At 38.6% G+C, this 17897-nt stretch overlaps 1 protein-coding gene across 4 annotated transcripts in view; it reads right to left on the reverse strand.

Moving 5' to 3' along the window:
* Window positions 1–17897, reverse strand: part of RTN3 (reticulon 3) — a 61475-nt gene that overhangs the window by 19728 nt on the left and 23850 nt on the right. The window contains exon 3 of one of the 4 annotated variants that reach the window (XM_079102218.1): window positions 10387–12693. The exons of the other annotated variants lie outside the window; for them this stretch is intronic. Coding sequence (XP_078958344.1) covers window positions 10387–12693 — 2307 coding nt within the window. The remainder of the gene's footprint in view (window positions 1–10386; window positions 12694–17897) is intronic. 4 annotated transcript variants of the gene reach the window in all.

The raw sequence follows: 17897 nt of genomic DNA on the forward strand, positions 1-17897 counted from the left end.
ACACTTCTAAACAACCCATGAGTCAAAGAAGAAATAAACATGAAAATGAAGTATTCTGAACTGAGAATGAAAACATACCAAAATCTGTGGGATAGATATAGCTACAAAAGCAGCCATTCTAAAGCAGCACTTAGAGGAGAAATGGCATCATGCAAATGCCTGTACTAGTAAAGAAGGAAGATTTCAAATCAGTGGTATTGGCTTCCACCTTAGGAAACCAGAAAGAACAATTCCAGGGCTGGTGGAATAGAGCTGCATGTGGGTTTCACCCCTAAAAACATCAAATAAACAAATAAATAGGCAGATAAATTCAAAGGATCAACAATTTTAAGCTGTGTGTGTGCACGCAGGTACCTATAGTCTATCTACTCGGGAGTCTCAGGCAGGAGAATCACAAGTTTGAGCCTAGCCTAGGCAACTTGGACCCTGTCTCAAAACTTCAAAATAAAAACCAGTCCTTTTTTATATTTTATTTAGAGACAGGGTCTCACTGAGTTGCTTAGGGCCTTGCTAAGTTGCTGACGTTGGCTTTGAACTCGTGATCCTCCTGCCTCAGTCTCCTGAGCAGCTGGGATTACAGGCATGGTTTGGCATGTTTAAAATCTTGTGACAAATTACTGTGCTATATAAATGCCTTTTATTACTTAAGAGTCTACTTCAATACATAATAAATGCCTCTTAAATAATTTCTCAGTTACCTTAATTATTTTGCTAGTAGCAATGAAGCTTCTGAGAAAGAATGTCTGTAATAACCAAGAATGTTTATATTGCATGTGGGATTATAAGTGAGTCCTTTTTTTTATTTTCCAAATCTTCTATAATATGGTCATATTACTCTTTTTTTTGGTACCAGGGATTGAGCCTAGAGGCACTTAATCACCGAGTCACATCCCCAGACCTTCTTATTTATTAGAGATAGGGTCTCACTAAGTTGCCGAGGCTGACTTTGGACCTGTGATCCTCCTGCCTCAGCTTCACAAGTTGCTGGGATTACAAGTATGCGCCACCATGCCTGGCAGTCACATTACCTTTATTGTAAAAATTAAAAATGCTGTCCACCTCATGCCCATGTTATTTAAGGATGCCAGGTGCGGTACCCATAATACACCAAAAGAGGGCATGAGCACACACAATGGTAATCTCCCATTAAAGAAAAGGATTAGCCTATGCAGATTCAGCAGGAACAGCAGTGAATTTTGTTGACTCCCTATTCACTTCCTCTGTTACTGAATTTATTTTCCTAAGTACACACCTTAAAGGTAGAAAAGAAGGGCTGTTCAAATATTTATGATGAAAAGGAATAAATGTGAAAGAAATTTCAAGGTTTAGTAGCCAATCCACTTTAACTTCATTTTAAAACAATTCAGGGACCTGTACAGTTTATTTTTCTTGGAAGAGTTTTTCAAAATATAACAATATATCAATATACCTAAGAAAATTTAAGCATGTGAAATAATTAAATGGGAATAAAAGCACCAAGCTTTATGATCCCTATGTTCATTAATGAAGGGGAGGACCAGGAATGTAGCTTGCTTATTTATTTATTGGTACCAGGGATTGACCTCAGGAGGTGCTTAATCACTGAGTCACATCCCCAACCCTTTTAATATTTATAGGCAGGATCTCACTAAGTTGCTTAGGACCTAACTAAGTTGCTGAAGCTGGCTTTGAACTTGTGATTCTCCAGCCTCAGTCTCCCGAGTTGGGGATGTAGCTTAATGGTAGAGTGCTTGCCTAGAATGCGTAAGGCCCTGGGTTCCATCCCCAGCACTTGCAAAAAATGAAATGAAATGAAATAAAGAGTGAATAGACACCTATTTAAAAAAAAAAAAAAAAAACATGAACAACTCATGTAAAGAAAAAGATGTACATTTCCACATGAATCATTTCTCCTTTTGGTAGAGGAATACTTTTTCATTAATAATGGCAAAAAATTAGGTCACTTTTTGAATTGTAAAAGAGAGCAGATGATGTTTGTAAATTTAGATCCAAATTTTGTGGCCGCCTTAAATGGGTTAATAGTCTGCTCTGCTACAGATTGATCCTTAACCAAAGAAATTTCCCCCCAAATGGCACAGAAGAATCATTGATGGAAGACAAAGCTGCCACTGTCAAATACAGACACACATGCTTTTGGTCACAGAGAAGTCTGGCAGCAGGCCAAAGAAATTTGTAGGAAACCCTTTCAAACTAACATTCCTCTCAGACTCAGAAAAAAAAGTTTTCGTTCATTAAAATAACCTAACATCGCCTTTGCCCTCAATTTCAGATAAAGCACAGAAAACCAAATGGCACTGACTACCCCTCCCAAACTGCAGGGTGAATCTGGAAATGAAAACTTCTGACCTTAGTTTAGCTAAAGAATAAAGATAACCACTACAATGCTCAATCGTGTTGGAAAGGATAAAAACACAACACTGTTTTAGTTTTCTATCCTTCCACGCCTCAGCCTGGTAGGTTTTTATACATGTTGGACAACTACTAAATTTACCAATTAAGAAACAGTACAGCCACTGTGGTAGCCCACGCCAGCCACCTCAGCTATTCAGGAGGCTGAGGCAGAAGGATTTCAAGCAAGGCCCATCTGGGCAACTAGCAAGCTCCTGTCTCAAAATGAAACGTAAGAGTTGGAGGATATAACTCAATGATAAAAGTAACTCTGGATTCAATTCCTGGTATGAAGTGGTGGTGGCATGTGTGTGTGGGGAACAACAGCAAACTCAGTACACATTTAAACTCCAGAAGTTAAAGGAAAACACTAGTTAATTGCTAACTGAGAAAGACCAATCAAATTTAAAAAGCAGTTTAATGTCCTTACCCTTTTCTTTCGTGTACTGGGGACTGAACCCAGGGCCTCACGAGACATGTTTAGCATGTGTTCTAATTCTGCTAGCCCAACCCCCCCACATATTTATTTCTTATTCAGCTCTCTGTGCGAAGTGAGGTTATGCCAACATATTTCTTCTATGGTTTTGACATGCTTCTTTTTTGAGAGTACTGGGTGTTTAACCCAGAAGTGCTTTACCACTGAGTCACATCCCCAGCTCTTTCTTTTGAGACAAGTCCCCACTCACTAAGTTGCTGAGACTTGTCTCAAACTTTTGACCCTCCTGCCTCAGTCTCCCAAGTTATAGGTGTGCCCACCACACCTGGCCATATGTGCTTCTTTGGCAGCCTACTAAATAATGTGGATATGTGACATAGCTTCAGACTAAAACAATATGTGACAATAACACTGATTAATTAGCAAGACTAAATTACAAAGCAAAACAAGGTGTTATGTATTTAGGCTGGTATGGAGCATAGATTTGGGAATTATCAACATGCAGGTAGTATTTTGAAGCTATGGGAATAGAAGAGAGGCACCTTACAATTCAAATCTTACATATCAAAGAAAACTCATCTTCCCAGACATTGTCCCTTGATCATAAAATGGTTCTAGCCTGGTGCAGTGGTGCAATGCTCATAATCCCAATTACTTGGGAGGCTGAGCTCTGAGATCTTATTCTATTTCCTAGCAGCTCTACCAAGTGTTTCCACCCTGAGAAACATGGGGATCTGGCTAGTAATTGGACAGCTTCCCTACCTCTGTTTCACTTCCCCCAAGCATACAGCAAACTTGAGAAGAGTTTAGAATGTACATCCACACAATCATCACCAGGATTTTACCATTAACTTCTTATCTTTCTATTTCTTTTTTGCGGTGCTGAGGATCAAACCCCAGTGCCTTATGCGTGCTAGGTTAATGCTCTACCACTAAGTTACATCCCTATTATTTGTTACTGTGGTAAAATATGCATATGATAAAATTTACCATCTTGGCCACTTTTTAGTGCAGTTAAGTGGTAGTAAGCATTGTTTTTTCATATTGTTGTGTAACAATCACCATAATTTATTAACCCATTTTATTCCACGACTGGATACATAACATCTATAAAAAGCTATAATATAACATATAATAAAAATGTAATTACATAATATTAATGTAACACTATACATAAGCTCTAGATTATGATTTCAAACCTATTTTAATGTACCTGTGTTAAATTCATTGAAATATTCACAGAATTGAAAACTTAAGATTTACTGGATCTGACCCTCTGTACACTCATGTTTTTAAAAATGCATTTCCAAGTAAATTAGATAGCTGAAAATATACTTCAGCTTGCATATCATTTCTAAAGTTCAAAATTTGCTTAGCATTTTTCTTTAGATATAAATTTTATTTAAAACCGAATATATAATACATTCACTGAGTCTGAAGATGTGCATACACCTATCTAATCTTGTCAGGCTACAGAACATTACCATATCCCAGATATGTTCCCTAATGCTCCATCCTAGTTGCTATAGTTTGATCTTGGGTGTCCCACAAACACCCGCATGTTGAAGACTTGATTCCCACAGTGGCAGTATTGGGAGGCGGTGGAAACTTTAAGAGGTGGAACCTAATGGTTTTATGTCAGAGGGCATGCCGTTGCATGTCCTGGCCATAAGGTGAGTAACTCTGCTCCATCACATGCTCCCTGCCAGGATTGCCCCACAGGCCCAAGAGCACCAAGGCCAATCCACCATGGACTAAAATCTCCAAAGCTGTAAGTCAAATTAAATCTTTTCTCTTTATAAGTTGATTAGTTCAGGTATTTGTTACAGTAAAAGAAAACTGGAGGACATAACAGTCAATACCCCAGAAGCAACATACTACTGCTTTGATCCCCTCACTTTGCTGTCTCTACAATTTTACACACATGGAACTATGAAGTAGGTATTCTAATATAAGTATTTTTATTTTTTTTGGTGGTACTTAGGATCAAAACCAGAGCCTCACACATACAAGGTGGACATTCAATAGTGAACTCCATCTCCAGGCCCAAAGTATTCTTTTTTTATTTATTTTGTAGTTGTAGATGAACATATGTCTTCATTATATTTATTTATTTTATGTGGTGCTTTGCTAAGGATTGGACCCAGTGCTTCAAACATGCTAGGCAAGCATTCTGCCACTGAGCTATACCCAGTTCAATGTACTTGGGATGGGGGGCATTACCGGGGACTGAACCCTGGTGCACTTAACCACTGAGCCACATCCCCAGGCCTAGTTTGTATTTTATTTAGAGATAGGGTCTCACTGAGTTGCTTAGTGCCTCATTTTGGCTGAGGCTGGCTCTGAATTTGCAACCCTCCTGCCTCAGCCTACCCAGACATTGGGATTACAGGTGTGCGCTGAAGTGCCTGGCTTGTTTTCTTTTTCTGCTGCTTCTTCCACTGGACATAATGTCTGAGATTCAGAGTTTATCTTATGAATTTTAGGTTTTCATCATCTACATTTCTCCTTTCCAGGATTCCTTCTCCCTTCACTTTCCAATGCTTGACTTCTTGTGGCTAACCCAAATTCCATCCTTGGGTAACTTTCTGTGAAAGTTTTAGGCAACCCATCGGGTGTCAACTTCTTCTACCTGTCTTCTGACTAAAAGGAGTAAAAACTGAAAATGAATTCCATGTTGTCTCTTCTTACAACTGTCAACTCTCTCAGAATCTGCTTGCTTCTGTTCATTCTCCACTGCTTTCAGGTCTTTGTTTTTTTGTTTTGTTTTGTTTTTGTTTTGTGGTGCTGGGGATTGAACCCAGGGTCTTGTGCATGGGAGGCAAGCATTCTACCACTGAGCTATATCTCCAGCCCCAGGCCTTTGTTCTTTAAACAGAGTGTATAGTTCTATGCAGAAAGGTTGCATCCAGTAGAAGCCTACTTGACCATAGTAAAAGAAAAAAACCCCATTGTGACCTGTTTTTAAAATTTACTTCAGGGGATGGGATGTAGGCAGTGGTACAGCATTTACTTAGCACACACAAGGCCCTGGATTCAGTTCCCAGCACCACAAAAAAACAAAAACAAAACCAGACAAACAAAAACAACAAATTTGAGACATTCACTATGTGTGGGGGTATATAAATTCACTTTTAATGATACCAAAATAAGGATTCTTCTGTATACTTTGTTTTGCAACTCACGTTCCCCCGGCCCCCACTTCTAGCATGCATCCTGTAATAAAAACTGTGAGGTACTCAACATACATTACTCAAGCACTATACATTTAAAAACAAACAAACAAACAAAAGCAGAAAGATGTACCAGATCCATGGTGGTTTTAACTATTAGGAAGGGGAGAAGAAGGTATTGGGCCAGGGAGTAATCAAAGGGCAATAAACAGGACCACCTGTGTTAACAATTAATACAAGTTAACTTTATGAGTAGAGATGTAAGTGTACATCTTTGTACTTCTCTGTCCAATAGTACTCAACCAACTGTTAAGACACTGAGATGTGCCACTACCATAATCAGTGCTATAATAATCATCCTTTAGTTATTTTTGCATATAAATTTCTTTTCTTAGAATAAACTGCTAGGGTTTTCTGCTTCCCAGCTGTCATAAACTAAGCAGTTTTCCTCTGCCCCACCTTTCTGCCATGATATTCAATCTGACCTCAGGCCCAGAGCTAGGGAATCAGTCTACCATGAAATGAACCTCTAAAACTGTTAGCCAAAATAAACTTTTCCTCCTCTAGTAAGTTGTTCTTGTCAGATTTTTTCATCACAATGACGAAAAGTTGACTAAAATAAAGGCCAATTCTAGTTCTGTAAATCCTGCAGGCTGTGGCAGGAAACATGGGGTCCAGTGATCCTAGGCTGGTAGACATGTACCCAGGCCACCTAGCCATCAATAGCTGGGCTGTGGATATCCTGGTTGGTTGATTCAGAGCCAGTCACTGTTCTCTGGCCTGCAAGGTTGACTTCACTCTGCCATCCATCTGAAGATGGTTTACTCAGTGCCAGGCAGGTGGCCCAGGGTCTGCATAAAGCAGGAGAGGAGCAGCAGGTTTAGGGGTACTCCAGTCACATGTGCTCCACTTTCTATGCCAGAGTGGGGTGGCATACCTCAAAAGGCAGCTGAGGTGCGCAGAGAACAGTGGACTTCCCCCACAGAAAACTGGAACTCACATCCAACCTCACCCTAGAACCAAAGGCTTCCTCTTTTTAGAGTGAATGTGTTTATAGGCATTATTTATTTGGGGAAAAACAAGATTTCTTGGGGTTCATGTTCCTTTCTGCTATTAGCTCATACTCTGTCATCACTCCCACATCTTAAGAGTTCTATATGAAGGGGATAAAGCCAACCACCCTTCGAGTACCACATTAGGCCACCAACACAGGTCTCCTTGGAATCTGTACACAGTTAACCAATTCCCAATGGTTGTGCCAATCCTAGGCAGGGGAACCACAAATTCTCCATACAGGACCCCCACTCTAAACCAGTGTTGCCCCTCTACCCTACTCCTGCCTTAGCTGAGGCCCTGCTCTTACTGTGCAGCCCCCTACCAGAGAAACTGAGGCAGAGGAGCTTATGCCAGAGCCTAAAAAGAGGGCACCCTACTCCAAGTCCCTTGGGGCACAACCAGGTGATCACATGTCCTATGACTCTCTGGGGCCTAACTGGGCAGCAGGAAAGGGAGAAATGCAGGGAATAAAATAAATTGGTAGGATGATACTAGGTCTTTATTACATATTGCCTAACTGCCTACCAGAAAGGTCAGCAGAGTGTACGCCATTCATCAAGCTATATGCCTATTTCCTTGCAATTCCTGTCAATCTGGATACCCAAACTCAAAACATGCAAAGGAAGACCTTTCAAGCTTCTAATTATGTCAGTCTTATTTAAAATACCTACTAATCACAGAATTTGATCAGTGACAAATATGCTAAGTTTCCAAAGCCCCTTTCATTTCTTATAGATTAAATAACTCAGATGCAAATTACTAATAATTAGCATTTGCACAGTTCTTTACTTACAACAACACATAAAGCTTGGCAAAGTAATTATCATCACCCTATTAACAAATGAAGATGCAGAACCAGTTAGGCCAGTGTCTGAGACCACACTTATACACAAAAGTGCCAGAATTAGACTCTGGAGATTTTGTAGCCTCATTTCTGTATGCCTCATCACTCAAAAGTAACCACCTGTAATAATTACAACAGCAACAACGCAGGAAGAAACCTAGAATGTACCAGAATCAGAGAATCATCACTGAAATGATAACTGAAGACAATCTACCTCAACATCCTCATTTTACAGATAAGGAAATGCATGCCTCAAAAGTTTATGTAAGTTTATTGCTCAGTATCATACATCTAAGCACAATAAATCAAGAATTAGAACCAGATGTTCCTCAATACGAATTTAACAATTTTACAAACTAGCACTTTTTTTTTTTTTTTTTTTTGTACCAGGGATTGAACCCAGGGGTGCTTAACCACTGAACCACATTTCCTGCCCTTTTAATGTTTTATTTTGACACAGAATCTCACTCAGTTGCTTAGGGTCTTGCTAAGTTGTTGAGGCTGGCTTTGAACTTGCAATCCTCCTGCCTCAGCTTCCCAAGTTGCTAGGATTACAGGTTTGTGTCAGTACACTAGGCTAAACTAGCACTCTTTAATCCAAATTCAACAGTCTTCAATTACTAGCACATACACTGCTATTCTTAATTATTTGAAATTTGGGGTTCACCTCAAAACCTCAGGGACTCGAGGTATGGATCAGTGATACAGTATTCACTTAACACATGTGAGGCCATGGGTTCAATTCCCAGCACCCCAAAAACAAAGCAACCAGGCTATGGTGATGCAGACTTGCCTATAATGCCAGCTACTCAGAAGACTGAGACAGGAGGATCAAAACTTCCAAGTCCAGCTTTGGCAATTTAGCAAGACCTTGCCTCAAAATAAGAAAAAGGGCTGGATATAGCTCAGTGATAGCCAGAGAACCCCTGGGTTAAATCCCTAGTACCACAAAGCAAAAACAAAAACGATGTATTGATAATTCAAGAAATAATTATCCAGCACCCACTATGTGCCAGGCCCCATATGTGGTGCCATATCTGACTAAATATTTACTATGTACTAGGGAAAGCACTGCCTGCATTTTCACATTCAACCTTTAAAATACCATTACAGAATTAAGTATTATTATTATTCTCTCAATTTTAACGATTAAAATTTAGGCCAGGCATGGTGGCACACGTCTGTAATCCCAGTGCTTGGGAGGTTGAGGCAGGAGGATCACAAGTTTGGGGCCAACCTCAGTAATGCAGGGAGACCCTCAGCAACTAGTGATATCCCATCTCAAAATATAAAATAAAATGGGCTGGGAATGTATCTCGGTGGTAAAGTGCGACTGGGTTAATCCCCAGTACCTAAAATTTACAATTATAAAAAATATATAATCAAATGTAAGTATGCTTATCTTAATATTTTTGTAGTATTATAACTCTATGTATGATTTTATCTGGGAAAAAAAGGGTCTATTATCAAAAAAGTCTGAAAACTACAGGTCCCTAGGAAGCATCTAACAGTATGTACACAATAAGTGTAGAATTTGGGTCTGATTGGAGGTCAGGGACCATTGTGGAGGGCTTTAAATATCCTTATTATTTTTTTTTTTTTAATCTTTGTTTTCAAATATTTTCTTTTAGTTGTTGATTGACTTTTGTTTTCTTTATTTATTTATATGCGGTGCTGAGAATCGAACCCAATGCCTCACACATGCTAGGCAAGCACTCTACCACTGAGCCACAACCCTAGCCCCAAATATCCTTATTTTTTGTCTCCTTGTGACCCTAGAAGAGACAGCATTTGAAGTAATCTAACTGAAAGTCAATTACGAGGAAGTGGATGATTTCAAATATAAGATAAAAGGAAGGACTTCTGTTACCATCTAATGAGATATGGCCTGAAGAATATTAAATAAAGTCCAAAGTAGAAGAATGCATGAACTTAAGTATTACTGCAAGAGTACTATAATACTGGTTACCTATTTTCAGAGCATAAAATCTCTGTGGTATATGATTAAATTAATTAAAACTTTCATTTACTGTCTTTCCCAGCAGGATTTCCTTTATCTTTGATTGCTAAGTAGATTTCACAAGGTCTCTATCAAAAAACCCAAGTGCCCAGCAATGTAACTGTTATGGAGATTTAAAAATTATTTTGTAAATAAATGAGAACATGATGATTTTCTTTAGTAGTGTAGGGATCAAACCCAGCGTCTTCTGCATGCCAGGCAAGCACTAAAGCCAGATCAACATAATGCTATCCTTAAAAGCAGTAATCACCTTCAGGCTAACTTAGAAGGAAAGAAGGATCCTGAAATATATTCAAGTGATTATTTAAAAAAAAAAGAAGAATTTGCCCTGCCCCCGCCCCAATGCAGGGTACTGGTATTCTAGTTATAATTCTATAAGCATAAACCAGAGACTAAGAAAAGGCACTCTAATAAGTAATCAATCATAGCAGAATTAATCACATGCAATATTTTGAATGTAAATGGTTACCTGAGAGGTCTGTCAGAAGTCTTGGTAGGACATGCTTGTTTACCAATTCAGTCTTGCTAATGCTGGAAATAGTATCTACCCTAGTCTCTTTGATAACAGTGGGTTTTTTTGAAATCCCAAGATCAGATCCAGTCTTGACATCTGTGTGTTCTAGGATGTCATCTGGTCTCTGTGGCCAAGTTTCTGGAGCAAATGTTTGCTTGAGTCTTTCTTCAGGAGATTCTTCATCCTGCACAGGTGGTGGTTCCTCACCCTGCCTTTCACCTAATTCTTTCAGGGCTCTGATTGTGAGCTGTTCCTGTTCTAAGTCAAGAGACAACACTGGAGTACCACGGGTAGTGAAAACATCCAGAAAATCACTTCCATTTGTTTGTTTGCTTTGTGCACTGTTTTTGCTTGAACTAATTGACTTGCTTTCAGACGAGACTTCTACAGGAGGAGCTGGCTTCTGTGACACTGCCTCAGAGTCAGTTCCTTCCTCTTTACCTATTATTCCTTTCTCTCTGGTTTCTGTTAAGGCTGCCATCAAGTCCTCTGGGGAGGAATCATCTATATCTTTAACATGATTTCCATGTAATGACTCTAACATGGCAGAAGCTGTCACACTTAGTGAGAATTCTGTCTCATTAAAAACATCTGGAGGTGCTGCTAAAGGAAGTCTGGGGTTCTCAGTTGTAACAGGTTTTTCAAGAGCACCTTCAGTATCTGACTGTTTCACATCTTCTAACACAACATTCATACTGGGTACTGGTGAACAGGCTGCCTCACTAACTGGTTTCCTACCAAGACTATCTGGCTGAGCTTGATGTGGCTCAGAGTCACTCACCAGCACTTCAGTGCTTTTAGATGTGGCACTTTCTACCTTCTTACAACCGGGAATCTCTTTGATTTCCCTTGCTTTTCCAATAGCACTTAGAACGGAGAAAGGTTTTTCAGTGTGAAGCTTATTTTCCAATGGTCTCTCAGCCGTAATATCCTCTATCACTGTGTCATCAGACTCACCAGAACTATCAGCCTCTGTGATATCTTCTGGCACAGAGCTCTGCCAGTTTGTTTCATCCTTCAGGAGGTCATCAGGTAAAACCACTTTCACTGTGGCCACTCCAGAACCCAAAGAAACATGCTTCTCACATGGAGATGCAGGCAACTCTGGAAGTGTGTCATCTTGCTTCTGTGTATCACTTTGTACACCTTTGACATTGCCTTCTTTTGTGGAAATGAGATAGTCACCTACAGGTTTTCCAGGGATAGCATTTTCTTGTGGGAGAGATGCTTCTTCCCAATCACCTGTGGATCTGGTGACAGATGTGCTCCCATTAATGGAGCATGCAGGAATTCTCTGATGAGTGTTTCTCCTAAGATTTACAACTGGGATTTCTGAATGATATTCACTCCTGTCAAGTCCTGCACTTTTTGTGGGGTGGTCAGAAGATTTATCAGTCTGTTGTTTCACTTGGGGAACCAAGTCCCAAGTCAATATTTCATTAGTAAAGTTATGTATATCATTCACACATCGAGACACCTCTTCCAATGCTGCAGTTGTGTGTGAAAACTGTCTAGTGAGCAATGCAGAGGACGGGTAACGCCCTGCCTCTCTATTTCTCAGTGGAAACACTTTGTCATTAATCTCTGACATGTCTGCAGATGATTCTCTATCAGTGTGCACTGCCCAGCCACGCAAATCATTTGTGCTCTCCTTATATGAATCTTTAAATTCTCTGTCAAATGCTGCTTTGTCAATAATTACTTCAAATGGTGATTCAGGAGAATCTCTTTCGATAATGCCACCACCTGAAACTTCAGAGGGGGACAAGGAATATGTTCTAGTGTCCTCTTCCTTAGTAAACTGCTCAGTGGATGGTTTCTGGGCTATTGGCAAAGTGGACCTGTCATCAACATCCAATGCAGTCTTATCCTCCCTAGTCAGTACCTGATTTGGGTTCTTGGACGGTTGTTCTTCATTTATTTGCTCTTCTACTTGACTGGTTTCCTTTAGGAGAAAAGCAGGATGCTCTGGGAAACTGGCTAGAACAGAAGGTTGGTTATAAGGAACTCCTTCCGCTTCGAGAGAAACTGGAGAGTCTGCTCTGTTTTTGCAGGTTTCCTGAGGCTTTTCCATCTTTTTCATATCTAGAGGAGCCAAGTGGTCTTTTTCTTCTTTGGCTAGAACAGGTTGGCTGCCTAACACTTCATGTTTTTCTCCATGTAGTGTTTTAGGGTCAGAGTTATGTGTTTCAGAGGATGAAAGAAAGGAGGAAGTCATGATTTCTGAAGGTGGCTCATCAGAGCAAAGAGAGCTCAATTCCTCTATGATCAAAATTTGAAAGAAAAAAATTGTTTACCAGATACAATCACACATTAGCTAGTCAGGCCAAGCAGCATGCTTTTTAAATTACACACACACACAGACACACAAATAGGTAACAAAATAATGATCAACAATTATCTTACAAGACATGCATAAAATTGCCAACAGTGAAACAGAAAAGCCATATCATGCTAAAAACTGCAAACGACAAAAAATTTCCACAACAAATACTTTTTAATTAGTCTACTCTTCCCCCTGTAAAAGTGAAACAAAAAAGGGAGAGAAGGTTCGGGTTGTGGCTCAGTGGTGGAGCATTTGCCTAGCATGTGTGAGGCACTGGGTTTGATTCTCAGCACCATATACAAATAAATAAATAAAGGTTCATCAACAATAAAAATATTAAAAAAAAGAAGGGTGATAGTACTGGGAAATTTGGGGTAGTTCTACCTTTTTGTGGGTTGAACTATGCAACAGAAACAACAATACGAAACAAAGCTTAATGTTATGATATACTTTTATCTGCACTGATATACTTTTATCTGCAAGTTGAACAATTTAAATCACACTGCCTCTATAAATCCACTGATACATTCCCACAATCTGAGAAGGGAAAAAGAATGGTCAGAGTTCTTTTTGATCTTTAAGAGAGACAGCACCCCTTTCCTGAACCTGAAAATAAGGTTAGAATTATTCTATTCTATCTCCAAGAAAGCTCTGTTCCCATGTATGAATGTCCTCCTCCCAAATCTCTTTTACTAACTTGCCATTTTAAGCAAAATTGAACAGTGCAAATTGGTTTCTTTGGTTAAGAGAGAGTTAACTCCATCCAGAATTCCTTTTAAAATAGAAGTAGTGTACTGGGGAATGAAACTGACCAAATTATATTGTTATACTGTGCACAAGTATAAATCTTATTATATATAATTGTAAAATGCACTAATAATAGAAATAATGCATTAAGTCTTAACAGTTATTAATACCATTAGCCATTAATTTAGCACATTGTTTTCTAACTTTCAAATCTAGCAAGTTTTATTACGGAAAAAGATAAAAAACAACCATTCCAAGGGAAGGCACTGACTTTCACACACACTATTATATATCTGGAGCTGGAACAAAGTAGGTCTTAAATAAATAGTTGCAAATAAATGAATTAAAGATTCAGCTTGGGGGCTAGGGTTATGGCTCAGTGGTAGATTGCTCACCCAGTGCATGTGAGGCACTGGGTTTGATCCTCAGCACCACATAAAAATAAATAAGTAAAAATAAAGGTGTCCACCTACAACTGAAAAAAAAAAAAAAAAAAAAAAGATATAGCTTGGTCAGATGAGACCTAAGTAGGCTTAGGACAGCAATGCCTTGGGTGTGAATGAGGAATTAGAAAAATGTCAAAGAGAAATTCTTTTGGATGACCATTATTTAGTTAATGTTCTCTTTTTCATGTGAGAACCTGAATAACCATGTTAGATAAAAGCAAACTTTTGACTTCATTCACACTTTATTAAGGATAAGAATAAATCTTAGAATAAATAAAATTCCACTACTATAAAAATGATTCCAGGGCTGGGGATATAATTCTGTTGGTAGTGTTTGCCTTGTAAGTACAAGGCCCTGGGTTCAAATCCCCAGCACCACAAATAAATAAATAAATAAATAAATAAAATAAAAAATAAAAAAATAAAAATGTTTCCAAATGCTATGGAAAGTCCCTTACTTTGACACGTTACTGATATTTGATGAAACAGGACCTAAGCTGTGTCTCAGATCAATAGCTTTATGGTAAACAGTTCAGTAAAATTGTAATTTGGGTAACTAGAAAAGTCTTCATAAATGAAAAATTGTTGAACTTTGGTTGTAAAACTATTACTAGGACAGAAAATATTTGAAGTAAATTATAATTCACATTTAGTTCTAATGTAAGAAATATGGTTTTCATCCATCATTAAACAGTCCATATATTCCACATGATAAGATTAAGGGTATAAAGTAAACGAAGCCAAGCATTGTGCATTAAAAAGTCCAAAAAGTTGAAGTTTTAAGTACTATCAACCACATTTAAATCAGAAATGTTCTGAAAACTGGGTCATGAATTGTTATTGGACTTCAAGTCATTGTTTCTACCAGAAAACATTCAAGGACCAAATCAGGGTTAAGGTAGAACTGCCCATGAGCCCTCCATTCAGACAGGAGGGGAGCTCTGAGGTGAGCAAACTGACTCCACCCCATAGGGAAGTCTCCGCTTATACATTTTACAGAGATGGAAATTTCAGATGATTCAGATCTGTCATCTTACAGATAAACGTCAGCAAAGTAAATCAGTTATAATTCAACAAGTATTTATTGAGTGCCTACCATGTGCAAGATAATGTTTCAGTGACTAGGTTTAAAGCAGTGAATGAAACAGGAAAAAAACAAACAAACTAAAAAACCAACCTTGCATTTATGGAGCTAAAAAGCAGAGGGAAAGAAAGTAGTAAGCAGAATCAATAAGTAAATGATGATGTCAGTGGCGGCAGCAGCACACCACGAAGTAAAAATGAAATGGATGGGGTGGGAGGGGTTAGCGTTAGGGTTAGGGTTAGGGTTAAGGAGGGTGGTAAGAATGGAGGAAGGAAGGACTGTATAGAGGGAAAAGAGGGGTGGGAGGGAAGGGAAAAAAATAACAGAATGAATCAAACAACATTACCTATGTAAATTTATGATTACACATCATAAATTACACACATGGAGTATGCCTTGACTCCATGTACAAACAGAGAAACAACATGTATCCCATTTGTTTACAATTAAAAAAAAAATGAAATGGAACTGAAATGAATGCTAATCAAAGAATGCAACATTACTGGAAAAATAAAAAGACATGGTAAAAACCTTCCATGCTCTGGCAGGACACAAACTTGTCAGTTTACCAAGTCTTGCTTCTCTCCTATCTTCCTTGAACTCTTAGAACTCCAAAAGTTATGAATTAGGTGTAGAATAAGGTAAAACTACAAGGTTAGGTTAGAAGTTCTATTCTCAGAGTACCAATAGGTCCATCATTGAGGGCCTTGACTGCCCGAACAACATCAATATTTTATTAAATATTCTTTAAAATGACTATTATGTATGCGAAAATCATTTATTTTTTATTTTACTAGAATAACTTAAATCATGTTCCTGTCTTACTGTCTGGGGTAGATAATGTTTTTTCTTTTCCCCTATCCCTACCCACACTAGGTATTAAACCCAAAGGTGCTCTATCACTGAGTAATACCCCCAGCCTTTATTTTTATTTTAAGAGAGGATCTCCCAAAATTGCTGAGGCTGGTCTCAAACTTTTTAACTTTTTTTTAAAGTTGTAGATAGACACAATATTTATTTGTGCAAGGCAAGTGCTCCACCCCTGAACTACAATCTCAGCCCTGATCTCAAACTTTTGATCCTCCTGACTCAGCCTCCCAAGTCCCTGGGATTATAGGTGAACACTACCACGCTCAGCTTGGATAGTGTTTTCTGAAGGCAACCTTGGAGACTTTGGAGGGTAAACAGTTCAATGCTACATTCATTCCTTAGTGACTGTGAGATGCAAGTTCTCATGTAGCCAAAGAAGGTAACATCCCTATTTGTGTTTTAATTTTAATGATCTTGTTTAGAATGTCAGCAAATGAAAGAAATTTTTTTGGCTAACTGAAACCCTAACAAACTTGGACACAGCTGACTTGTACCAAAACAAAGGAAAAAACTAGGGTGGGAGTAAGAAGTTTATAAATAAACAAAAACATTAAGCAGAACAAAGACCAGAATCTAATAAGCCTTTTAAAACAGATCCTGTAAGCAAAGGTTCTTTCAGTTAATCAGTGTGGCACTGAATGGTCATGGGTGTTGTCCAAGTCAGCACATGGCAACACAGCAGGAAACTCTGGGAAACCCGAGGGTTATTAGTCTTTCAAATACTAGACACTATACAACTTCTTGGTGAAAAAATTTTGAATTACTTTTTCTATATTTCAAAATATCTATTGTGGGGTGGGGTGTAGCTCAGTGGTAGAGTGCTTGCCTAACATGCCTGAGGTCTTCCTTGAGTTCCACTCACAGCATCTCACACAAACACACACACATCACTTCACATACACTTCACTTTCCTGTTTTCACCAAAAAAATCTCATTATGGATATTTTCTAAATTAGTTATTTGTGATAGTGGGATTTAATGTTCACATTAATTTTTAAAAGTTCTAAGCACTTAAAGATATGGTATTACTCTATTAACAAGGTTATATAGCTAATAGATTTAGGAAGCTGGCAGTTATATTCTAAATTTCCCTACCACTCCCAAGTAAAAAAATCTTATTAAAAGATAAACAGTCCTTTCATCACAATTATTTTTTGGCAATGGGCAAGTTACTTCGTTTTAAACTAAAAAATGGGGATATTAAAGCACCCAATTTTAGAATTGTTGAGGATTAAATCAGTTAATACACGTTAGGAACAGTATCTGGAGCTGGGCACAGAGGTACAGGTTTGTAAACCCAGCTACTCAGAAGGCCGAGGCAGGAGGATTCCAAGTTCGAGGTCTTCCTGGCCAACTTGGCTCGGATCTTCTCTCAAAAACAAAACAGGTGCATGCCTGGAATCCCAGTGACTCAGGAGGCTGAGGCCCTAACCAACTTAGTGAGACCCTGCCTCAAAAAATAAAAAAGGGCAAGAATATAGATAGCTCCATGAATAAGGGCCCGAGTTCAATCCCCATTACCAGAACAAAAAACAAAAACAGTACTGTGCACTTAGTAAACCCCCAATAAATGTCGTCAAACACCACACTCAAAAAAAAAAAAAAAAAAAAATCCCTCCAAAGACTCCAGACCATATGCCTTCTTATTAGGGGGGAGGAAAAAACTGCATATTGTCAAATCATATCTACCTTTATCACACTTATAATACAGAAAATTCACATTAAAACTTTCAGATACTTTCCCTCCTATCATTCACAAATAAAGCAAATATATATATTTTTGTACTGGGGGTTGAACCCAGGGGTGCTCCACTGGGCAACATTCCTAGTTGTTTTGTTTTTTTGAGACAGGGTCTCACTAAATTGCAGAGGTTAAGTTGCAGAAGCTGACCTCAAGTTTGCACACTTCCTACTTCAGTCTCCTGAGTCACTGGGATTACAGGTGTGTACCACCAACACCTGGAAAGCTAAATAATTTAAAGAGCCTTTTATC

This window comes from Sciurus vulgaris (assembly GCF_902686455.1).
Source record: "Sciurus vulgaris genome assembly, chromosome: 11".
NCBI classification, from domain to species: domain Eukaryota; kingdom Metazoa; phylum Chordata; class Mammalia; order Rodentia; family Sciuridae; genus Sciurus; species Sciurus vulgaris.